Genomic DNA, 25,109 nt, shown 5'->3' on the forward strand with positions numbered 1-25,109 from the left:
TAGCAGTCAAAGGCCTGAGGTTCTTATGTACCCAGAGCAAGAACCCAACCACACCTAACAGTCATATCCATTGAGGGGCATGAGGAGTACCTGTTATGAGAGCTGTCATGTATCCTTCCTGGAGTGGCCCCCGGGGCTGTGTTCCCGGCCTTGGCCCCAGAGCACAGACCTCATGGAGGCCGGGGCGGCAGTTCACCTGCAGCGGCATCTGCTCCCCCCTCCCTCTCCCGGCCAGCCCCGGGCAGGTCTGATGGGATCTCCAGGGGCTTGCTGCTTCCATGTCTCTGGGGCGGCTGACCCTCTTTGCAGCCTGGGATCCCAGAGTCCTCTCCTGCCTGGCTCCTTTCCTAACCCTCATTGGAGTCTGGGGCCTCTGGTGCCTGAGAGAGGGTCCTGGGGACCAACCCTGCCAACTGCTAGAGCCTGTCCTCTGCTCAAACAGCCAGAATGGGGACACCGAAGTCCTAGCTGGCTGTGCAGGTGGCTGACCAGACACCCCTCTGCCTCTTACACTCAGGCTCAAAAGCCAGGACCTCACAGTCACATTCACAAGACCCTGAGTTTACTCCAACATGTGGGATTCCACAGGGAATGGTTTGATACACGTTGGGATCGTAGAGATGTGCCCCACACTTCCATGGCAATGATTACTACTGACCCACCACCAGGAGACTCACCCACAGGCTGCATCAAGTCCTGCCGGCTCCACCTGAAGCACTGTTGAAGGGGATGCTGCTCTGGGACTTCCAGGTAAAGATACACACATGAGGTCATCAGGACCAGAGCCTAAGCCACTCTCAGTCGGGGGGCAGGCAGGACAAAACCCAAGGCCAGGTTCTGGGGGAGAGGGGGTGCTGTGGGCAGCAGGGGTGGGTGGCCTCACAGCTGGGCCCCACAAGGAGGATGCCCCCAACCCCAACAGGGGCCCTTGGCAGCTGGCTACTGCCCTCCTGATGGAGACTGAGCACAGCCCAGAGGGGGCCAACAGTGCAGCTCGTGGGGGGCGGGGGCGGGCTGTGGGTCTTTGGTGGGGGTGGGTGGATTTCCTGCAGCCAGTTCTCTGTGGGGCAGCCTCTCTCAAGGGTCAGAGGTGAGGGATTTAGTCTCTGGAAGATAAACCACACTCGGAGTGGTCTGTGTCTGTGTGTTGTCCTGACTTGAGGATTAACCCCCAGGTGCCCGTGTCCCTTCAGAACAAATGGTCGTTGACAAAAAAGCTTCTGCTAAAAATTCACTGGCCCTGGGTCATCATATGACCCTTCCTAAGTGAAGAGGCCTGGCAGGGTCGTGTACCCATGTGTGCAGGGAGAGAGGAAGACAAGAGGTGACTGAACACCTGACATCTCTCGAATTCCACACTGCCTAGCAGATGCTCCACAAAGAGCAGCAGTTAAAACTCTCCTTTGTTTTGGGGAGGAGAGTTTGAGCAGTTCACATGGGTCTTGAAATTCTCCATCTTTTCCAAGTGTCCACTGACTGTGTGGCTGCTACCATATATGTGGCCAGAATCACATCTCCTGTTCCCGTTGTTCTCTGGCACTCAGCATGGATAGCTGCCCCATTAGCCCCCTGCACCCATCCACACCCCCACTGCAGTGACCTCACCACCTCCTTAGGCCCGGAAGTCGCTCCTGCCTTTTGATGCCTGGCACAGCCTTAACCTGGGTCTCTGCTGCCTCCACACTTCTGAACCCACCCAAACCCAGGGATGCTGGTGGATGTTGCATCTTTACTGGCTACTACTTATTTCTTCTGTTATTCACATCTCAGACTCTGTCCCTCTCTCCTCTGGAAATTGTTTTCTTTTTAAGACACCTCAGAGAATTGGCAGCTCAATAGGAAACAGAATAGAAAACCACTCAAAATTGCTGTTCTGTGTGTTTTCCTCCCGGGGGATATATTATTCAATTTGGGTGTTTGTGAGGGTTTGGGGGTGGGGAGCAGTGTCTTTCCCAGCTGGGCACAGCTCACTCAAAGATCCCAGGATTCTGGTCACACAGCAGGTCCTTTCCACTTTTGCAGCTTCTCTTCAACTCATTTCATCCAAATGAAATCTAGACCATGCTCACAAGTGAAAATAATAAAGTCTATATGACCAAATAAACTGTCATTTCAATGTACTTGGTAATCAGCTTCCCAGGGCAGAGAGAGGAGGGCTAGCACAGGGAATACTGGGCCATATATAAAAGAGCAGGATTCACATTTCTCTAGGATTCCTAGCAGGTGGTGGGTAGAAAACACCTATTTCATCCCTGTGGTCAACAGCTATGCAACAAGAGCCAGGACCCCTGCCTGCCTGCCCCAGAAAGAGAACTCCCTGGGGTTTATTCAAGAAGCAAAAGGACACCTCACAGCAATTATCCATTTCAGAGATTCTCCTCACCCCCAAGACAAACCTCATGTGACTGCGGCTTCTAGATCATCACTCTAAGTGTGGGGGTGTCCTGTTTCTCCTAGTGTCCCCACTGCTAACACAGCCTTTCATGGAGCAGAGGCTCCATAAAGGTCTTTGGAATAAATGAGCTAGTGAGCAGGGGGCTCAGATTGTCTGATACTTTCTTTAATAACCCAGTAAAATTCAATTAACAGAGATAATTTAGTTACTGCAAATGACAGACAAGAAGGACAGAAGCATGAATTCACTACGATTACTTTTATTATATAATTCTTCTCCATTCAATATTATTTCTAAATAAGTTCGCATTTTCAAAACAATTCTAATTCCTATTCCATTGCATCCTATTCAGGACCACAAAACACAATGGAAGTGTTCCCAATCACTTTTAAAAAACAGCAAAACTCTTGTTCGTGAACTGGGTAACCATAAACACACTGGGATCAACATCATTCACAAAGCTAAGACACTGAAGTGTATTTACCCTTCTATGAAATTAAAGTTTGAAAATTTTCTAAAGAAAACAGAGATGAATCTCCATGTCATTGTAGAGAACAGGAACCCAAAACTGCTACACACCTGTTCCCCAAACTGGCCAGGCCCTCATTTCGGAGAAGCTGAGTGATACCTCTTCAATCACAGAGGGAAGGATCAGACTGGCTGCTGCTCTGGCTCAGACTGCCGAGTCCTCCTGCCTCGCAGCCTCTGCGGAAGGGAGTTGGAAGGACCTAAAAGCCCTTTGGTTGACCCTGAGCAGAAATGCCATGACTTGCCACTTGCTGGTCTCCGCATAGGCCCAGGGGCCCCACAGGAACTCATAGTGGGCAGGGTGGCTGTCAGGCACCTGCTGGTATTCCAGGTACCCCTCCTGCACCCACACTTGGGTCAGCAGCTCCCTGGGCTCCCCAAAGACGCAGTGCTCAATCTCAACACACAGCCCTAACCTGCTGAGTGCTCCCCAGAATGCTTCCTCAGGGGCCCAGTCTCCATTCTGCATATTCAGGCTGAGGACCAGCACCAGGAGGCTGGCCTTGGGCAGGCCCTACCCACCGCTCAGCATCGCATCGCAGGTGAGTCCCAGGGTGGGGACCATGATGTAGATGTGCTCCATGGGGTCTACCTCCTTCACCTCCACGCCAAAGACCAGCTGCAGGCACTCTGAGACTTGGCTGAAGACCACTGGGAAGTGCTCCTGGTTATCCCTGATGACCTTCTTCAGCATTTCTGCTTGGGAGGTCAGCTTCTTGGCTCAATACTTGAGGAGCAGGAACTTCATCAGGTTAGCAATCATCTCATTCAGAGCTATCTGGGGCAAGCTCCTCCCCAGGGGAGGAGGAGGATGCTGGGGGGTAGGAGGCCAAGTCAGATGGGACCTACCCCTGCTCGGCCCCCAAGAGCTGCGCCTCCACCCAGTCCTGAGCCTCGCCTGGGTCCTGAAGGTCTTCCTCAGGCTTGCTCAGCTTACTCTTCTTGACCACAAGCATGATTCCTGGGGTTGAACAAGACACAGAAGCAAGGCAGGGGTACAGATGGGGACCACTGGCCTCAGGGTGAGAGGGGCTGTGAGCGGCCTCGGCTGAGAAATTCATGAGATACCCCCAAAGTGCCCCCTCCATTTCTCTCACAGGAGCTCCAGGAACCAGGAGGCGAAGGCAGAGGTCTGAGGCCCACGTCCTAAGGTCAGAGAGCAGAGGAGGTCCAGGCAGTACCAGGAGTCAAGGTGAGGAGTGTGCCCTAAGTGTACACCAGGGGCTCCCCATCCCAGAACAGAGGGGACCCCACGAGGGCCTAATACCCCCACCTAGTCAGCCCCGGAAATCTCAGGCTGTGCTTACTGCACCCCGAGGAGCCACCTCACTTCTTCCTTCAGGTAGCCAGGGGACTGACCGCCCTGGAGGCACACACCTGTGAGGTCTGAGAGTACCCCTTAAAAGGAGACCTGTCAGTGGCCTGTGTCAGACCACCCAGGGTGCAGTTCTCAATCAAGGCCATTCACAGCCCCTCTCTCCCTCAGCCAGGCCTGTGGTCCCCGTCTGTTCCCCTGCCTTACTTCTGTCTGTGGTTTCATCCCAGGCATCGCACTCGTGGTCGAGATGAGTGAGCTGAGCAAGCCCGAGGAAGACCTTCAGGACCCAGGTGAGGCCCAAGGCCCGGTAGAGGCACAGCTCTTGGGGGCTGAGGCAGGAGAGGCTTTATCCCCCTCAGCCTTGTCCCCACAGTCTCCTGCTCCACCCTTGTGGAGGCCTTGCCCCAGAAAGCTCTTAATGTGATCGGGGCAGGAACCTGGTAAAGTTCCTGTTCCTCAAGTATTGAGCCAAGGATTTGACCTCCCAGGCAGAAATGCTGAAGAAGGTCATCAGGGATAACCAGGAGCACTTCCCGGTGGTTTTCAGCCAAGCCTCAGAGTGCCTGCAGCTGGTCTTTGGTGTGGAGGTGAAGGAGGTAGACCCCATGGAGCACATCTACATCATGGTCCCCACCCTGGGCCTCACCTGCAATGCGATGTAGAGAGGTGGGCAGGGCCTCCCCAAGGCTGGCTTCCTCATCCTGATCATGCGGAATGGAGACCGGGCCCCTGAGGAGGCAGTCTGGGGAGCACTCAGCAGGATAGGGCTGTGTTTTGGGAGTGAGCCCTGTGTCTTTGGGGAGCCCAGGGAGCTGCTGACCCAAGTGTGGGTGCAGAAGGGGTACCTGGAGTACCTGCAGGTGCCTGACAGTCACCCTGCCCACTATGAGTTCCTGTGGGGTCCCCGGGCTTATGTGGAGACCAGCAAGTGGCAAGTCATGGCGTTTCTGCTCAGAGTCAAACAAAGGGTTTTGAGGGCCTTCCCGTAGTTGTCTGCAGAGGCTGCGAGGGAGGAGGACTCAGCAGCCTGAGCCAGAGCAGCAGCCAGTCTGATCCTTCCCTCTGCCATCAAAGAGGGAGCGGTCAGCCTTCTCAGAAATGAGAGCCCGGGCCAGTTGGGGAAACCGGTGTGTAGCATCTTTGGGCTCCTGTTCTCAACGATGACATGGAGATTCATCTGTTTCCTTTAGAAAATTTTAAAGCTTTCATTGTTTTCACAGAAGGCTAAATAAACTTCAGTGCCTTAGCTTTGTGAGTGATGTTGATCACAGTGTGTTTGTACTTACCCAGTTCAAGAACAAGAGTTTTGTTGTTTTGTAAAAGAGATTGGAAACTCTTCCATTGTGTTTTGTGGTCCTGAACAGGATGCAATAGAATTGGAATTAGAACTGTTTTGGAAACGTGAGCTTACTTAGTAGTAATATTGATGGGGAAGAATTAGATGATAAAAGTAATCGTAGTGAATTCATGCTTCTGTCCTTCTTGTACGTCATTTTCAAAAACTAAATTGTCTCTGTTTATTTGGGTTTGCTTGGGTTTTTTAAGGAAGTAGCAGATAATTAATTGAGCCCCCTGCTCACTGGCTCATGTATTCCGAAGACCTTTACAGAGCTTCTGCTTTGTGAAAGGCCATGTTTGCAGTGGGAACACTAGAGAAGCAGGACACCCCCATACATAGAGCGATGGTCTAGGAGCCACAGTCACACGAGGAAGGTGGAAAGATGTCCCCTAGTCGCACTGAACAAGGCAACACAGGGCAGGGCAATGGGGCTTCAGGCGGAGCACTGGAGTGTCAGTGGCTGAGCCAGGGCAGTTTGGGGCTTTGAGAAACTGGATTCCTTCTCTGGGACGTGATTGTGATGAGGCTGGGTGGTGGCAGCCCTCAGACTTGCAGACAGTGTGTCTTTGGGGGTGATGGGAAATTCTGAAATGGATCACTGCTGTGAGGTATCCTTTTGCATCTTGGATAAAGCCCAGAGAGATCTCTTTCTGGGCAGGAAGGAAGGGGTCCTGGCTCTTGTCGCATTGCTGTTGATCACAGGGGAGAAGGAGGTGATTTCATACCCCATATCTGCTAGGAATCCTGTAGAACTCCTTCGCACTCCCTTGAAGTGGTGCCCAAGAAATACATGGAAGTACCCTCTTTTTCCTGGTCCATGGGATGTGGAACCCAAGGTGTTAATTAGCTTTAAATTATCTTGATTGTAACTGGCCATCATAATCAAGGAGTCAACCTTCATTGGGGTTGCAATGAAGGAAAATAATGGTTTGGATGGAAGACCAGCTGAGGCAGAGGCAAAGAGTGGTTCTTGCTTCTATTTCCTAGAGCAGCTTGGATCCTGCTGGAACAGTCCTCCACACCCAAATTTAACAGGTTCTCTTACTGGAAATGGGGCTTACTGGGTAGCTCAAATGATGAAGAATCTGCTTACATTGTGGGAGACCTGGGTTCGATTCCTGGGTCAGGAAGATCACCTGGAGAAGGGCATGACAACCCACTCCAGTATTCTTGCCTGGAGAATTCCATGGACAGAGGAGATTGGCAGGCTACAGTTCATGGAGTTGCAAAGAGTCAGACACAACTGAGCAACAAACACTATGGTCTAAGTAGAAAAGTTTCTTAGTTTTATTTATGAAACATCCTGTTTGGCTGATTAACTATTCCACATCCTATTGAGGGTCATATTCTCTGACATGCCTGGACCACAAAGCAGCCAACCCCATCCCACAGTGGAGAGTAGAAGAGTGTCTGGGGGCAACAGTGTGAGAGATTCCTGCCCTGCCATCACAGTGCAAACAGCTACCAGGCACTGGCAGCTGCATCCCGTCCCTCGGGCGCATTCTGAAGCCCAACACATGGGCTTCTGAAACCGGCTGGCTTCACAGGAGAACTGAGACCACGGGGTTTGGGATCTTCCCAGGCCCACATGTTAGTGAGGGATAAGGTGGGCTCAGAGCCCTGGTTTCAATTCCTCTGGAGCCCCCGCCCTTCCCGCCCACCCTAGGCCACAGGCTGACCTTCCGACTTCTCACACCTTCCTCTTCTCAGTGCTACACGATGCCTCTGAGGTGACAAAAAGTAGGCCCGTGGAAAGAAGGGGATGAGGAGAATCAGAAGCACTGTGGGGCTGCTCTGGGGTTTGCTGAGAACTGACTCTGCCGGGGGCCGGCCTCTCTGTCCAATCCCAGCGCCTCCTGCCTAAGGGCGGAGCCCTGTCCCTGCTGCTGCCATGGGGCCCCCTGCCCAACTGCACCTGCCAGGCTGACCAGCTCCTCACCGAGGAGGAGGGAGGGAGTGAGGGTCTGACCTTATGGCCCCGATGCCCACTGGGATAAGGCCCCTACAGGAGCCTCCTCTGATATAGGAGGGAAGATAACACGACACCCAAAGCTCCAGGTCTCCCCAGCCCCAGCAACGGAGGGGAGCAGCTGGAGGGCCTCTGAGCTGGGGACACTGGGGCAGGGACGCCAAGCACAGGGGCAGGAGATGAGGCTGAGAAAGGCAGGCCTTGGATGTCATGAGGGCTTGTGTGTGTACAACACGGGTGTCCTGAGCCAGAGCTGAGAAAACTCCTCAGTGCCATGCAAACCCACTGCCAGGGCCCATGTGGTGCCTGGAGGAGGGGGACCAGAAAAGGCAGCTCCCTCAGGACCCAGGGATGAGGAGGGGCCCCGAGTAGGGTGGGGGTGGGGGCAGGAAAGGCCACCTAGTCAGGCTGCCACAGGTATCACAGTCTTTGGTCCCCTTTAGAGGAGCCACCAGGGGCCTTCACCAACAACCTTAGCCTCCAGGGTCATGTCCCAGTCAGATGAACCAACCTGAAGGAATGCTTTGTCAACCTGTTTAGGAGCTCAAAGGCAAGGGAGCAAGCAGAGGTCAAGGCCTGCGAGCTCCATTCTAGCCGCCAGACCTCAGACTGAAAGGCCCCTGGGCAAGCTTCTTCCATACCCTCTTAGCTCTCCCCTTTCAGACACTAGGCTGTGGCCCTCACACAGGGCAAAGACCCTGCTGAGTGGCAGAATTAGGGGGACACTGTCCCTAGGTACACTGCTCTAGGGTCCTCACACACGGGCCCTTACAAGGTGCCGGTCTGTCCCCTACATGGTGATTTTGAAGAACAGTGGCCCACAAAGGTCAGAGAACATGCATCTCCAAACCCACTGCCCTATTACCCATGTGTGGTGAAGACAGGTGACTTTCACTGGGGTTTCGTCCAGTCCCACACCCAGACTCTCATCTATTTGCAAATACAGGCAGACGGGGACTTCTTTGGTCACATCTAGCTCAACAATTTAGACATGTCCCTGGCAGTGTGTGTAAAGGAGGCCCCTTGAAAAGCGCCTAACCTGTGAGCCGACAAAATCGTTCTATGTACCTGCCATCTGGGTAAGGGAGATCAGGTCCACAGTGGTGGTGGAGACAGGGGCAGGGGCAAAGAAGATCAGAGCTTGCCTCACAGAAGACCAGTGAATTGCTTATTTTCAACAGAACAGGCTGTACCTTCAGCCCCCGCTCAAGTCCTTCAAAGGGCAGGTGCCCACAGAGAACTAATTTGGATGTGGCAGGCCAGGAAAAGGGGTAGCAGAAGCCCAACCAACCCATTGACAAAAGTAAAGAGTAATTTTGAGGCAGCCTCCAGGGAGACTGAATTCGAGGCTCTGGGCGGGGGATAAGAAAAGCACACACACACAGGTATTGCCAAAGTGAGGATTCTAGGGTCACGAGAGCAGTCTTTATGGGAAGAAATGGAAACTGAAGACAGCAGCCTGTGATCTGCAGTGGGATGGCATCTGGGGGTGGGCAGAGCTCGGGAGGCTGCAAGCTCAGCAGAGCACCTGGCTGGGCCCTCCTACAGGGCATCCTGGGGAGTCTGTGTCTCAGGTGCTTGGGGAAAAGTCAAGTGGAATGTGAGGTCCCTCCACTGTGCTTGAGCGCAGCCCTACTCTGGGGAGAGCTCAGCCTGGGTGGCAGGACAACAGGACTCTGACTTTGGGGCCATCTGAGTGGGACAGGCCAACCGGCAGCACCAGCCAGAAGACAACAAAGCCAGAAGAGGGGCAAGGCCATGGGTGGTGGGGTGGGGAAGTGGGAACACCAACACAGTCTAGGCTAACCAGCCTGCTGTGGATCCCATCTTCTGGGAGGGACAGTTGCCAGGGGCCCATCTGACCCCTGGGATCTCTCTCGGTGGTAGCCAAGCCAGGACTTGCCAAGGCCTGGCCCTTAAGCAAAAGCCAGCCACAGGCCTGCCCATTGGTAGGGAGGGGGGTGGGGCCAGGGGCACATTTGTCAACCCATCTAGGGCCTGGCCCCCTGAAACAAAGCGCCTGGCAGCAGATGGCAACCTTTGCAAGCACCCTGAAACAAACTTTTCTGTACTTTCAGACAAGAGACCAGCTGGGGATGCCATCTCTGTCCCCAGACTCCCCCCTCCCCTGCACAGGGCCAGGGCTGCCTCTCCACATCACCTCTGTGACATCATGAAACAGTTAAGGAAGCTGGCCACTTAATTGGCTGCCTGGCCCACGACCCAGATTCTAGAATGTCCAGAGAGTATTTATGGGGCACACGATCCCTGGCCTGAGCCCCTTCTGCCCTGCGCATTCACTGCTGGGGTAGAGAATGCTCCTGAGCTAGACTGGCTCCATGGCTAGTCAGAGTTCCCACGAGTCACACACAGCCCTGCTGGCCCCATTAACTTATGGGGAGCCCACAACAGGGGACCCCTGTGATTCCTCCTCAGATCTAATTATTGATTCAGGGGAGGCATTGGAGAAACAGGGTGACCAACCTGAGAGCCCCGATCCAGGCCTCCATGACAATCTGCCCCCACAGGGCCCAAAGCCAGAAATGGCCAACAAGGAAGAGAACAACGCCGTCCTCGAGCTGTCCTTCCCCAGGAAGCTCTGGAGGATCGTGGAGGATGCGGCCTTCACCTCTGTGCGCTGGAATGATGAGGGAGACATGGTGGTCATCGAGGCAGATCTCTTCCAGACAGAGGTCCTCCAGCGCAGAGGTGCAGACCAGATCTTCGAGACAGAAAGCATCAAGGGCTTCATCCGTGAACTGAACCTGTACGGTTTCAGTAAAATCCGCCCTTCATGTCACTCTGCAGGGAAGAAGATGATGGTAATGTAGAGAGTCCTTCTGGGGAGGCTAGACTTCTGGGGAGTGCTGGACGGGTTTCATTTCCCAAGGGAATGCTGTTCTCATGAGAGGGTGGTTAAGGAAAGAGGAGAACACAAGGTCTGTCTTGTTCCACCACCCCCCCTTAGACAGGATCCGCAGGGGTGACTCCAGACCCTGAGGGGCCACTGAATGTCAGGGACTGCCAGGAACACCTCAAGTGAGGATGGCCCCAGGGGAGCTCTGGGGAGCAACATGCTAAGGCCTCATAACCTGCCAGAATGAAGAGACTTTGTCTCTATACATAGGCATAGCCAGGATGGTCATGGAGAAGAGGGCGGCGAGGAAGGCTTCTTCTCCCCCTTGCTGTCTAAAGTGATTCATTTTCTTTCAGATCTATCGCAACTCCAATTTTCAGAGGGACAAACCTCTCCTCCTGCAGAACATCCCAAAGAGAAAGAAGCGAGTGATGGCGACCAGACACTCTCCTCAACTCCATCACAACCAGCGCACCCAAGAGGTGGGCAAGAAAGTCCAGAAGGGAACCCCACCTGCTCGCAGAACCCCCAGGCGACGATCATCTGGGCTCTTTCGCATTTGCTCTATGTGCAGTGTAGCCGGGCAGGCCAGGGTAAAGCATCTCCGCAGCAAGCAGGGTGGCCCCAGTGGAAAGGGCACGTCCAACAGTGCCATGTCTGTACACCCAGCTACTTCTGGGAGGAAGAGTACTGGGCAAATGCCCGAGAGCCCCCCAGAGTACCCAGATTATGATTCAGTGATGGCTCTGTACAACACCTGTTACTCCATGCTGATGGCAGCCCTTGCCGGCAGAGCCCCAAACGAGGCCTCTGAGGCAGAGTAGGAACAGGGAGAGCTCTCAGAGGTCCTCTGTGAGCAGGTCAAGGACAAGCCCCATCCTTGACCTCTCAGGTTCCTGGGGACACTCCAAAGTACTCTCCTGTAATCAGAAATCGGTTTTTGGCTCTAATAAAGAGGTGCAAAACTACACATGAGTAAATAAAGAATCGAATGAGAATGACCAGCCTGTGTTCTTTCTGTCTGTTCACACTATTCAAATGGCACATGGTGAGCCAGATGAGGCTGGAAGCCCTCGCCCCATGCAGGCTTCAGTTTGGCCCGTGTGGTCCCTTTTCAACTGAAGCAGCAGCATTTCACATGCTCAGCCAAGGGTTTGGCTCACTAGCTGTGTGCTGAAGCCAGCCCAGGATGGGCTGGTCCCTGGGCCTTGCCTGCTGCTCAGCAGATAGCTCAGCTTGGCTCCTGACCTTGTGGGTGTCACCTTCCATGAGTCATGCACCCTGAAGCAGAAGGGACTCCTCCTGGGTCCCCAAAGATGCCACAAGTTTCTGCTCAGCAGCTGAGCATCTCCAGCTGTCGATCCAGGGGCCTCCCCCAAAGAGGCTGACCAGAAAGCAGGGTCACCCCACCCTCCAAGGGCCTTGCAAACACATGACCCCAAACCCAAAGACAAGTACAAGCTTTCCACAAGGTGAACACCAGCCCTTGTCGCTCTGCCTTCACAGGTATATTTAGGAGCCTGTCTTTGGACGTGAGGCAGCCAGGCAGTGCATCCAACACACATGCTTTGTGAGCCAAGGGACACATTAGAAAAGGGCAAGGGTCACCTGCAAGGACAAACTGCAGCCTGTTTCTGGGCCTGCGGGCATCTCTGCCTGCCGACACTCAGCCAAGCCCCCAGCCTTCCCCATCACCCTCTGGTCACTGTTCCAACATCAGGGAGTTTGGACCAGAACAGAGAGGGAAAAACACTAAGCGGTTTCCTAACAACACATTTTTCTCAACCACCCAGACACAGCAGGGCCAACACGAGTGGCGATGCCCTCTTATCATGAAGGTCAAAGTCCTGGAGACTCACGCTGAGTTCTGAGCAGCACCGCATGAGGAGTGTCCCAGACCCCTAACCTGCACCAAGTTGGCAGCACACCCAAGGGTGGGGCCAATTCAGACGGAACTAGACGGGCACGTCCAGGGTGCAGCGGTGACTGGACAGTGTCACCATGTGCAGGTCTCTTGGTCACCTTCCTCTCAGGAGCCCAACCTGGACAGGTGTTCTGCCCAAAGGGGATCAAGTGCTCGGCGATGTCCACCTGGAAGATGTCCTTCCCGCCCCTCCCAGAGACGGGCTGCAGCAGCCGGTGGGGCTTGGCAAGCACAGTCAGGTCCTTCTGGAGAAGGTCGGGTAGCAGGGCTTGATCCTCCAGCTCCTCCAGCTCCTCTACCGCATTGGGATCTAGGTTTTCTGGGCACAGCAAAGTGTCCCCAATTTCCACAAGATCTATGTGCAAAGACAGGACACAGAAGGAGAACAAGGTGATTCAAAGTCATGCCTGCTGGAGACTAAGACCATATCATGGAGGAAACCCGAGGTGAACTGGGTCTTCTGGATGAGCATTTTCACGTGGGCTCACCTTGGTGAAAGGAATTCGGTGCGAAGCCAAGCCAGTGAGGGAGCGAAATGAAAGGGAGAGGCCTGGTGCTCCACAAACCCACCAGGCCACCGGCAGCTCTCAGTCTGACCACTGCAGGCCACAGGGACAGAGCAGGAGGGCTCTGGTGGGAACCAGCAGACATCAGGTCCCCAAGGGATTTACCAGCAGAAAAGTGCTGCTTTGGGGCCTTACCCCTGGGGAGTCAGGGGGCTTGCTCAGGCCTGGCTGCTGGCAGTGTGGGTATTAAACCCAGGCCGGTTGTTTTACTGACTGTCATGGTCTCTGCCGGGCACACAGACACACGTGGGGACACACACACACACAAAGTGCCATGTGCAGACCTGGATCCGCCTCTGCTCAGAGCATAAATGGGGACTGAGGCCAGGGAGGTGGTCAGGCACCTCATGCCATTGTCTCCCAGCCAAGGGACCCTCACTGTCCCTCTGAAGAAATCTCAGCCCCTCCCCCACCAACTGGTTCAACAGAAAACAAACGAACACAAACAAACGATCCTTTGGGAAAGCAAGCTGAGATCCAGGGCAGCACCGGGGGGCATGCAGGCAGCGTGGGGCAGGGCCTCACTTGCCCACGATCACTCTAAGGCCGAACTTGTCCCTGTCCTGCAGCAAGGCCTGGATCTGGGCGGGGCTAATCCCCAGCCTCTGCTCCAGCAGGTCCTTTCAGGCCACATCCACCCAGTCCCAGTGTGAGTGTGGATGGCCAGGGTACAGAGCCAGTGGTCACATAGCACAGGCCGCCACTGCCTCTCCAGGGGCTTGACACCGTTTAAGATGAAACCGGCAGAAGGCTGTCAGAAGGACAGACAGCTGAACTTCACCTCCCGGAGCTCCCAGGGCCTCATGAGGCTGCGGATACACAGAACCACAAAGGTCAGGAGCCTGACACAGCAGCCTCCAAGCTCACAGCCTGTGCCGGACCTCAGCCCCACATGGCCGAGCATCCTCCAAGCCTGCTGATACAGAATGTGGGGGGGTCAGAGAGGTCTGGCTCTTTCCATCTGTCTCCACACAGTCCACTGATAGGGGGGTGGTGACCCAGAGGACCCGTCCATCACACGCAATCTGTGGGGAGGTCAGCAAGGAGGAGGGCAGGACAGCGGGAGAGAGGCACGTGGTGAGTTCCAAGTCACAGGGCACCAAAACCTTGGAAGCACTGAGGAGGGAGGGTGGGTTCCCTGGCTTCACAGTGCAGTGACCGGGCTCTGGTTCTCTCCCAGTATAGACGGGCACTGTCCTGGGCTTGGCTTCCCCCAGCCCCAGCCCCCACCCCATCCTTCAGCTCCCGTGCCCGTGCCCATCCCTGCCATTCCAGGCATCCCTTGAAGTGCCAGGGCTCAAGATGAGGACCTTGAGAGAGGACACAGGGCATCCCAGGGTCCCAGAACTTGCTGTCATCCCAGGGCAACTCTGGTGGCTGCATGAGCACAATGTCTCAGGGACAATGGAGACTTGATGTAAGGGGCAGGGCCTCAGAGACTGGAGAGGAGATTCTTAGGTTCTGAAGCAGTTTAGGTGAGGACCCGGAGGGAGAAATTAGGGGACCCCTCAAGAGGAGACTTTTAAGTTGCCTGTGTCAGACCATCCTGGGTCTGACCTTTCTCAGCCAAGGCCCATGGTCCCGATCTGTTCCCCTGTGTCACTCCTGTCTGTGGTTTGATCCCAGGCATCATGCTTGTGGTCGAGATGAGTGACCCGAATAAGCCAAGCAAGGCCAAGGAAGACCTTCAGGACTCAGGCAAGGCCCAGGGCCCTGTGGAGGTGTAGCTCTTGGGGTTTGAGGCAGCAGAGGCTGCATCCCCCTCAGCCTCCTCTGCCCCTGGGGAGGGCAGCCACTCTGCCTGCTGTGAGTTCCTGCGGGGTTTGCAAGCCTAGGCAGAGACCAGCAAGTGGCAAGTCATGGTGTTTCTGCTCAGAGACAAACAAAGTACTTTGGGGGCCTTCCCACCCCTGTCTGCAGTGTGGCAAGGGAGGAGGAAAAGGGGGCCTGAGTCAGAGCAGCAGCCAGGTGATCCATCCCTCTGTGATTGAAGACGGAATGGATAGCCTCCTCAGAAGTGAGGGCCTGGGCCAGTTGGCAGAACCGCTGTGTAGCAACTTTGGGTTCCTGATCTCTACGATGACATGGAGATTCATCTCTGTTTTCTTTAGAAAATTTCCACACTTTGATAGTTTAACAGAAGGCTAAATAACCTTTAATGCCCTAGTTTGTGAATGATGAGGATCAAAATGTGTTTGTGGTTACCCAGTTCAAGTACAAGAGTTTTGCTCTTTTGTAAAAGAGATTGGGCACTCTTCCATTTTGATTTGTGACCCTGAAAGGGATACATTGGAATTGGAATTAGAACTGTTTTGGAAACATGAGCTTACTTAGCAGCAATATTGATGGGGAGAGATTTAGATAATAATAAAGGTGATCGTAGTGAATTCACGTTACTGTCCTTTTTGGGTATCAGTCTCAAAAACTAAGTTATCCCTGTTTATTTGGATTTGTCTGGGTTATTTAAGGGCGTAGCAGACAATTAGTCTGAGCCCCGTGCCCACTGGCTCATTTATTCCGAAGACTTTTGCTGAGCCTCTGCTCCCTGACAGGCCATGTTAGCAGTGGGGAGACTAGGAGAAGCAGGACACCCCCCACTCCTACAGCGATGGTCTAGGAGCCAGAGTCACACGGGGAAGTTGGAGAGACATCCCCAGGTCCCACAGAGCAAGGCAACACAGAGCAGGGCTGTGGGGCTACAGGAGGAATGCCCTGGGGTTTGTGCTTGAGCCAGGGTGGTCTGGGGCTTTGGGAAGCTGGGTCCCTTCTGTGAGATGTGATTGTGATGAGGTTGGGTGGTGGCACCCCTCAGGACTGCATTGTGTCTTGGGGGTGATAGGAACATCTGAAATGGATCATTGCTGTGAAGTGTCCTTTTGCATCTTGGATAAAGCCCAGAGAGATCTCTTTCTGGGGCAGAAAGGAAGGGGCCCTGGCTCTTGTCACATTGCTGTTGACCACAGGGGCAAAGGATGTGTTTTCCACCCCATATCTGCTAGGAATCCTGCAGAACTTTGGTCACACTCCCTTGAAGTGATGCCCCTAAAAATCCATGGAACTGCCCTCTCTTTCCTGGTACCGAGGATCCAGAACCTAAGGTGTTATTGAGCTTTAAATGATCTCTTTTTGTAATTGGCCATTAATCAACAACTTGATCTTTGTTGGGGCTGCAATGAAGGAATTTAATGGTTTGGATGGAAGACAGGCTGGGACAGAGGCAAAGAGTGGTTCTTGCTTTTCCTGGAGCAGCTTTTTCCTGCTGGAACACTCCTCAACAACCAAATGTAACAGGCCCTCTAACTGGAAAAGGGGCTGCTGGGGTAGCTAAAAGGATAAAAACCTGCTTGCAATGCGGGAGACCTGGGTTCGAACCCTGGGTCAGGAAGATCGCCTGGAGAAGGGCATGGCAACCCACTCCAGTATTCTTGCCTGGAGAATTGCAAGGACAGAGGACACTGGTGGTCTACACAGTCCATGGAGTCTCAAAGAATTGAACACTACTGAGCTAATAACACTATGGTCCACCTGGAAAAGTTAACTAGTTTTATTTATGAATCATCATGTTTGGCTGATTAGCTATTCCGCATCCTATTGAAGTGCATATTCTCTGACATGGCCTGGACCACAAAGCAATCGGCCACTTCCCACAGTGGAGAGTGGAGGAGTGTCTTCAGGCAACAGTGTGAGAGATTCGTGCCCCACCATCACAGTGCCAACAAAGGCCAGGCCCTGCCAGCTGCACCGTGTCCCTCAGGCGTACCCTGCAGCCCAACACGTGGGGCTCCTCACACCAGATGCAGTGAGGGTGGGGAGCAGCTGGAGGGCCTCTGGGCTGGGGACATCTGAGCGGGAATGCCAAGGGCAGGGGCAGTAGAGAGAGGCTGAGAAGGGCAGGCCTTTGACGTCATGAGGGCTTGTGTGTGCACAATGCATGTGTCCTGAGCCACAGCTGACAAAACTACTTGGTGCCGCACAAACCCACTGCCAGGGCCCAAATGGTGCCTGGAGGAGGGGGACCAGAAAAGACAGCTTCCTCTGGACCCAGGGGGTGAGGAGGGGCCCGAGGCGGGGGGAGCGGGGGCAAGAAAGGCCATCTAGCCAGGCTGCAACAGATACCACGGTCTTCGGTCCCCTTCAGAGGAGCCACCAGGGTCCCCCAGTGATGATCACAGCCTCTAGGGTCATGTCCCAGTCAGATGAACCGACCTGAAGGAATGCTTTGTCAACCTGTTTAGCAGAGCAAAGGCAAGGGAGCAAGCACAGGTCGAGGCCTGCAAGCTCCATTCTGGTCTCCAGTCCTCAGGTTGAAAGGCCCCTGGGCGAGTCTCTTACACACCCTCTTAGCTCTCCCCTTTCAGACACCAGGCAGTGGCCCTCACACTGGGCAAATGACCCTGCTGAGTGGCAGAACTGGGAGAACACTGTCTTTAGGGGGACAGTACCATAAGGTCCTCACACACGGGCCTCTCCAAGGTGCTGGTCTGTTCTGTGATTTTGAAGACAAGTGGCCCACCAAGGTCAGAGGACACGCATCTCCAAACCCACTGCCCTGTCGCCCATGTGCAGTGATAACAGGTGACTCTCACTGGAGTTTTGTCCACTCCCACACCCGGGCTCTCATCCATTTTCAAATACAGGTAGACGGGGGCTTCCTCTGGTCACATGTAGCTCAACAAGTCAGACATGTCTCTGGGAGTGACTGTCTGTAAAGGACACCCCTTGAATGGCACCTAACCAGTGCCAACAAAATCATTCGATGTACCTGCCATCTGGGTAAGGGAGAACAGGTCCACAGTGGTGGTGGAGACAGGGGCAGGGGCGGGGATCAGAGCTGGCCTTGGAGAGGACCAGTGAAATGCTTGTTTTCAATAGGACAGGCTGTACCTTGAGCCCCCACTCAAGTCCTTCAAAGGGCAGGTATCCACGGACACCCAAGTTGGACACGGGAGGCCAGGATCAGGGGTAGCAGAAGCCCAACCAACCCATTGACAAAAGTAAACAGTAATTTTGAGGCAGCCTCCAGGGAGTCTGAATTCGAGGCTCTAGGCAGGGGATAAGAAAAGCACACACGCAGGTGTTGCCAAAGTGAGGATTCTAGGGTCACGAGAGCAGTCTTTATGGGAAGAAATGGAAACTGAAGACAGCAGCCTGTGATCTGCAGTGGGATGGCATCTGGGGGTGGGCAGAGCTCGGGAGGCTGCAAGCTCAGCAGAGCACCTGGCTGGGCCCTCCTACAGGGCATCCTGGGGAGTCTGTGTCTCAGGTGCTTGGGGAAAAGTCAAGTGGAATGTGAGGTCCCTCCACTGTGCTTGAGCGCAGCCCTACTCTGGGGAGAGCTCAGCCTGGGTGGCAGGACAACAGGACTCTGACTTTGGGGCCGTCTGAGTGGGACAGGCCAACCGGCAGCACCAGCCAGAAGACAACAAAGTTAGAAGAGGGGCAAGGCTGGGGACTGGGGGGGTGTGGGGCCACCAACTCAGGCTAGGCCAAAACAGCCCATTACGGACCCCATCTTCTGGGAGGGACACTTGCCAGGAGCCCATCTGACTCCTGGGGTCTCTCTTGTTGGTAGCCGAGCCAGGACTTGCCAGGACCTGGCCCTTCAGCAGAAGCCAGCCACAGGCCTGCCCATTGGTAGGGAGGGAGTGGAGCCAGGGGCACGTTTGTCAACCCATCCAGGGCCTTGCTCCCTGAAACAAGGGGCCTGGCCACAGATGGGAGCCTTTGCAGGAAACCTGAATGATACTTTTCTGTACTTTCAGACAAGAGACAAGCTGGGGACCCCATCTCTGTCTCCATCCCCCCCTCCCCCACACTGGGCCAGGGCTGCCTCTCCACATCACCTCTGGGACATCATGAAACAATTAAGGGGGCTGACCACTTAATGGGCTGCCTGGCCTGTGACACAGATTCTAGAATCTCCAGAGATTATTTAAAGGGCACCCCGACAGTGGTCTGAGGCCCTTCTGCCCTGAGCATTCACTGCTTGGATAGAGAATGCTCCTGAGTTAGACTGGTTCCATGGCTAGTCAGATTTCCCATGAGGCACGTGCAGCCCTGCTGACCCCATCAACTGATGGGGATCCCACAGCAGGGGATCCCTGTGATTCTTCCCTAGATTCAAATGTAGATTCAAGGGAGGCTCTGGAGAAGCTGGGTGACCAACCCGAGAGCCCCGATCCAGGCCTCCATGACAATTTGCCCCCATAGGGCCCAAACCTAGAAGTGGCCAACGAGGAAGAAAACGATGCCATCCTAGGGCTGTCCTTCCCCAGGAAGCTCTGGAGGATTGTGGAGGATGTGGCATTTACCTCTGTGCACTCGAACAACGAGGGAGACACGGTGGTCATCAGGGCAGATCTCTTCTAGATGGAGGTCCTCCAGCACAGAGGCACAGACAGGATCTTCGAGACAAACAGGGTGAAGAGTTTCATCCGTGAACTGGACCTCTATGGGTTCAGTAAAATCCACCCTCCAGGTCACTCTGCAAGGAAGAAGAGGATGATGGCAACGTAGAAAGCCATTCCAGGGAGACTAGGCTAGACGAGCTAAGTGCGGACCGGTTTCATTTGCCAGGAGAACGTTTTTCTTGTGAGAGGGTGGCTAATGAAAGAGGAGAAAGCAGGGCCTGTCGTGTTCCATGAACCCCCTTAGACAGAACCTGCAGGGGTGACTTCAGACCCTGAGGGGCCACTTGATGTCAGGGAGGGCCAGTAACACATCAACTGAGGAGCGACATGCTAGGGCCTCATAACATGCCAGGAATGAAGAGACCTTATCTCCATACTTAGGCAAGGCCAGGACAGTGGTGGGGAGGAGAGCGGGGAGGAAGGGCTCCTATCCCCCACCATGGCAAAAGTGATTCATTTCCTTTCAGATCTATTGCAACTCCAATTTTCAGAGAGACAAGCCTCTCCTCCTGCAGAACATCCAAAGGAAAGATAACCTCAGAACAACTGCTCAGCCCACCACTGGTATAACAGCAACCTCAAAGAGAAAGAAGTGAGCAGTGGCAACCAGACACTCTCCTTGACTCCACCACAACCAGTGCATCCAAGAGGTGGGCAAGAAAGTCAAGAAGGGAACCCCAACTGCTCACAGAACCCCAGCCAGCACTCATTTGTGCTCTCTCGTCTTTGGTCTATCGGCAGTGTAGCCGGGTGGGCTGGGGGAAACCATCTCCCCAGTGAGCAGGGCGGCCCCAGTGGAGAGGGTACATCCAGCAATGCCATGTCTGTACACCCAGCTACTGCTGGAAGGGACAGCCCAGGGGAACTGCCTGAGAGCCCCCCAGAGTACCCAGATTGTGAATCAGTGATGGCTTTGTACAACACCTGTTACTCCATCCTGACAGCGGCCCTTTCCATCATGGCACCAAACAAGGCCCCTGAGGCGGAGGAGGAGCAGGGAGAGTCCTCAGATTATGTGTGTCCTCTGTGAGCAGGTCAAGGACAAGCCCCATCCCTGAGCTCCCAGATTCCTAGGGAGACTCAAGAGCACTATCTTGTAATCAAAGATTGATTTCTGGCTCTAATAAAGTAAAGCAAAAGTCCACTGGACTAAATAAAGAATCGAACAAGAAGTGCAAGTCTGTGTTCTTTCTGTCTGCCCATGCTGTTCACACACGGCACTGGGTGAGACAGATGAGGCTGGAAGCTCAGGCAGGCTTCAGTCCGGCCCTTGTGGTCACTTTTCACCTGAAGCAGCAGCATTTCACACGCTCGGCCAAGGGTCTGGCACATAAGCCAAGCGTTAAGGTGAGCCCAGGATGTATTGGCCCTCGGCCACCATCTCCCAGCCCAGGTACCCTCGATGTCCCGAGCCACAGCTGACAAACACTCCTCAGCTCCCAAGCCCCATCCCTGCCCATGCTCTGAAGATTCCACATCTTAGCCCAAGACTGCTGAGGGCAGACCCATGCTAACCTGTCTGGCCTCGGCCCTGGGGCCACCCTGGACCTCAGACGGCCCTGCCAGGAGTCTTCCCCATGCCTTTGGGAGCCACCTTCCTCCCAGCCCTTCCTGCAGCACAGCCTCCATTGTCAGCAGATGCCCCGGCCCCTGCCCAGAACCTAGAGAAAGAACAAAGGAGAGCAGGAACTACTGGGATGGGCCCTCTCTGTGTCCTCAGCAGGGCCTGGGACAGCACCACACAGGGATCACAGAATTCAAACCTCAAATAACCTGCTAGGCTACTGTCACCTCATTCTGCAACTGAGGAGGTGCTAAGAGATAGAGAGATAACTCATGAAGTAGGGGAGCTGACCACACATACCTCCATTCTCACCTCTTTCCTTGTACCTGGAGGGGGGGTCTCTGTTCACTGAACGGGGTGAAGGCAGAAGAGCAGAGCCCCGGGCCTGAACCTCAGTAGGGTCTTAGTACCTGCAAGGGAGCTCTGTTTCTACGTCGATCTGAGGTTGGGGACAAGGTCCCAGACGAACCCACCCCAGGGCCTCCTGGGCCTTTCCTTCCCCAAACACAGAAGAGCCACAGTTCTCACAGGCCCATGAGGCCCCGCGTGATCTGGTTCCTGCCCTGGCGGCCTGCTCTCGTTGCCCCTGGATTCACCCCCAGTAGCCATTAAGGCCATCCTTCCAACCCTGGAACATTCCAGTGTGTTCCTACCTCAGAGCCTTTGTAGGGTGTGAAGAGTCACATCGTGTTCCCTCAGATCCAGGTGCTGGAGTCTCAATCTCAAGTACCTCAGTGTGACCTTACAGACCTTACAGAAAGGCCTTCACAGAGCTGATGGAGGTCAAGTGAGCTGATTAGGATGGACCCTCCTCTAACAGGACAGCTGTCCCCATACAAAGGACAGATTTAAAGACAGACAGGCACACAGGAGAACTGGGGTGAAGAGAAAGGTGGAGCTCTCCAAGCCCAGACACGCCCACCATGGCCAACAACGCCCCGGAAGTGAGGGGGGAGAGATGGGACAGACTCTCTCCACAGCCCTCAAGAGAGCCAGCGTTAGCCGACACCTCGACCTCAGCTGCCGGCCTCCTGAACCAACATAGTTCATAGTTTGAGCCACTTGGCTCGATCCTAACATGACTGCTGGCAAAGACAGAGGGTCAGCTCTGTATGGAAATCTCTCCTCAGGGGCAAAGGGGGGAGTGGGGTCATGACTTCTCCAATACCAGCACCTCAGGCACACTCCTCCACATCTGCACATCTTCATGTCTCTGTTCTCACTGTTACACGGTTCTGTTTACACGTCCCAGTGATGGGGGTTCCACAAGTTACTGACTCTTCCCTCCTGATAGAAGGGAAGGGAAAACTCATTCTGCCAATACAGCCACTCGACATGACCACACACTCACTGTCTGAAGAGCCATACAGGAGGAGGCCCGGAACACAGGGCACACACCCAAGGTCCTGACACATGCAGCAAACGGCCTTCTGCAAAGGCTCCCCCGGGTCCACTCCTCTAACCACAGGAAAGGGTGCCACGTCCTCATGCACTGGCTGGCCCCGAGCATCATCATTCAGCTGAACCTTTGCCTACCTGCTGGGTGACAAAGGGTCACTCTCTTCATTGGGTCTGGGTTAATTACCATAGAGCCTGGTTGACCCCTGGGGCATGGCCATTGCTATGTCTTCTACTGGGGTATGTGACTGGATCCCAGGCTTGCCCAGTTTCCACCATTCAGTGTCTCAACCAATCCAACCCCTTCCTCCTGGGTGCCTCTAAATCTCACCTGCGTGGGTGGAATCCCTGAGCAAGAAGGGGCTGCAAGAGCTCCTACCTTTCAAAGCAGAGGGTGCCTGCTTGGTGGCCAGAAAAGAAAACCATCTTCCACCAGCTTGTCTGGGTATCTTCACCTGCACGAGGACCAGATGAACAGGGAGAAAATCACCTGTGACAAGACAGCAGTGTTGGACACCAAGCCACCATGGTTTTCTCCTTGGCAGGGGCCTCAGACCATGGGGACCTAGGAGGGCCCAACCGATGAGAAACACATGTACAGGTTCCCTCAGGGTGGGTTCTGCTCATCACAGCAGCTGGCCTATTCTCACATGGCTGGGACAGGGACCCCACGATGCCTCAGCCTGCAGCATAGAAACCCATCCCCCAGGAGTGATGGTGATTTACAGCCCAGGAAACTCTGCAAAGAACAAAAGAAAATGACTCCTCCCCTCACACTGCCACTCTGGAAGGATCCAGGGGCCGCCACAGTCAGTGGGCTGCCCTCCATGGACTCGTGGTTGGGCCCCACCAGGAGGGGAACAGCAGACAAGTAGCTGAGCCTGTATGGTCAGGCCCAGGTTGGAGCATATTGCAGCAGCCCACTGCTGGAGGGGATGTCCAGACACCAAGCTGTGGCCCACTGAATGGGTCCAGCTATTTAGTTTGTGAGACTGAGGAGCAGGGAGGGCAGTGTGGAGTGCGCATTGCCATCCCATACCCACGGTGAAGGACTTCAGTGAGTGGACTCTCGTGCATTCTAGGCTCTCCCAGCTCAAGACCGACTGACGAATCCTCGGGACTGGCACCGTGTCTCTTGCCCCTTGACCCCCTGTGCCCAGAAACCCCAGCCCATGGGGTCCTCCTGAAGTCGCTACAGAGTAAACTGGGTCTCTCATGTAGGTGTCAAGTTGACCCTAGATCTGGCAACCTGCACCCCTCTGGTGGCCCCACTTCCCTGAGTGGGTTCACCATCGCAGACCCCAAGGTCCCTTTGGGAGGGGTCGGGGTCGTTCTGGTGTGTTTGCTGTGGTCCTTCCCCCGCAGACCTGCCCATCCTCGTTCCTTGGTTCTGGATCTGAGAACTGGCTTTGGGGCCAAACCTGGATGAGGGACCTTGACCTTTTAATGGGGCAGCTGCCCTTGGCTTCAGTGTCATTTTGGATTGTACCTTGGTTGGTTGCCCATCCATTGAGCCCCCAGGAGGCCATGTTGTATTGACCACATGCCCTGCTCTGTAGGTTCAGCCTCCTGGGTGGCGGCAGCCCTCGTCTTGGCCCCTGGCTCCTGGCCACTCAGTGCAACACCACGACCTCTGCTGCAGTCTCTGAGCAGTGGGGACAGGGGGAGGGGAGTGTCATCTGTCTCCTCCATCACCAGCCCTGGCGAGCCCGGCCTGTGTTGCACAATAACTTCACTCTCCTTGGTGGCAGGGCAGTAGGTGATCACCTCTTCCTGTGGTTCCTAGAGGGTCGTGCTGGTAGTGATTTGGGTTCTGCAGCAGATCAGGGGTGCTTTCTGGGATGGAGGGCACCTGTGATGAAGGAATCCAGTCCCGTTTGCTCCCTTGGAGGTTGGGGGGGGGGCACCAGCTCTTTATGGGATGTGGGGGGCGTGGGCTGTTGCCGCAGGCTCAGAAGTTCAGAGATATCTGGGGAATCCTGGTCTTCAGGGGCGTGCCTCCCGGTCTCCCTGGCCCTTGTGTCAGGGATGCAGGTTTTCCGAAGAGGACCTCAAATGCCAGTGGGTCAGGCCTGCCTTGGTGGAACGTTCAGTGTCTCTTAGGTTCAGCCACTCCTGTTGAATCCTGGGCCGATGTTTGTCCTGAAGCTTTGTCAGCTACTGGTAAGACCCTGGCATCCCCCTCACCCCTGCCTTGGTATTCACTGCCCTAATCCTAGGCTGGTCATCCCCCAACAGACAGCAAAGGAAAGAAGTCACTTCCCTCTATTCCTCCCATGATCCACATGCCTGGATCTTCTCACCTGCCAGGGAATTCCTCTCCCCCTGCCAGCTCAGCAAAAGTTATAGCAGCTGGGTTGTGACCTTGAGCCCAGGACTGAGTGCACACCGACTACCCCGAGGATGGCTCCTCATAACCTGTGGGGCAGGGGATGTCAACCCCGTACCAAGGCCCCGTCTTGCCACCTCTCCTCGGACCACTCCAAGGCCAGCCTTCTCGGGATGGGTCCTTCATGAAGCTATTCCCGGGGGTGGGGTGGGGGGGAGTTGGTGCTGGAGGCTGGCTGGGGACTCACCACCAAGGGGACAGGGAGCAGGCAGGGTTGGGCAGGGCATCCCTGCACCTGCGATGTTGACCTGACAGTTCTTGCCAGCCTGTCAGGAGGTGCAGAGCACAGATAGGCATTGGAGGTGTCCACAGTGGGCCCCAGTGGTCGGGCCCTCACAGTGCCTGAGGCCTCATGATTGCTGTTGACCAAGAAGGAGAACTGACACCAGGAACTGGTGCCTGAGCGGTGGCTGTGTGTACACACAGGATGCCAAGTGCCTTTGCCTGGGTGG

The 25,109-nt window shown here is 54.8% G+C and overlaps 1 protein-coding gene and 3 pseudogenes across 1 annotated transcript; 3 read left to right on the forward strand and 1 right to left on the reverse strand.

Annotated features, from left to right (window-relative positions):
* Positions 1 to 3,068: 3,068 nt before the first annotated feature.
* Positions 3,069 to 3,879, reverse strand: LOC133052637 (melanoma-associated antigen 10-like; annotated as a pseudogene).
* Positions 3,880 to 4,488: 609 nt separating this feature from the next.
* LOC133053150 (melanoma-associated antigen 10-like) lies at positions 4,489 to 5,272 on the forward strand (annotated as a pseudogene).
* Positions 5,273 to 9,888: 4,616 nt separating this feature from the next.
* On the forward strand, positions 9,889 to 11,230 carry LOC133052058 (heat shock transcription factor, X-linked member 3-like). The gene is made up of 2 exons (XM_061136819.1): positions 9,889 to 10,371; positions 10,763 to 11,230. The coding sequence occupies exons 1-2, from the start codon at positions 9,889 to 9,891 to the stop codon at positions 11,228 to 11,230; spliced, it is 951 nt and encodes a 316-aa protein (XP_060992802.1).
* A 7,687-nt stretch (positions 11,231 to 18,917) lies between these two features.
* Positions 18,918 to 20,364, forward strand: LOC133051934 (heat shock transcription factor, X-linked member 4-like; annotated as a pseudogene).
* Positions 20,365 to 25,109: the final 4,745 nt, after the last annotated feature.

Source organism: Dama dama, chromosome X (assembly GCF_033118175.1).
Source record: "Dama dama isolate Ldn47 chromosome X, ASM3311817v1, whole genome shotgun sequence".
Classification (NCBI taxonomy): Eukaryota; Metazoa; Chordata; class Mammalia; order Artiodactyla; family Cervidae; genus Dama; species Dama dama.

What these genes read in the sequence shown, in the direction of transcription:
- LOC133052058 (XM_061136819.1), top strand. Translation starts at nt 9,889, where the DNA reads ATGGCTAGTCAGAGTTCCCACGAGTCACACACAGCCCTGCTGGCCCCA. An exon ending in CTGCAGGGAAGAAGATGATG is followed by an intron (nt 10,372 to 10,762) that starts GTAATGTAGAGA and finishes ATTTTCTTTCAG; the next exon opens with ATCTATCGCAACTCCAATTT.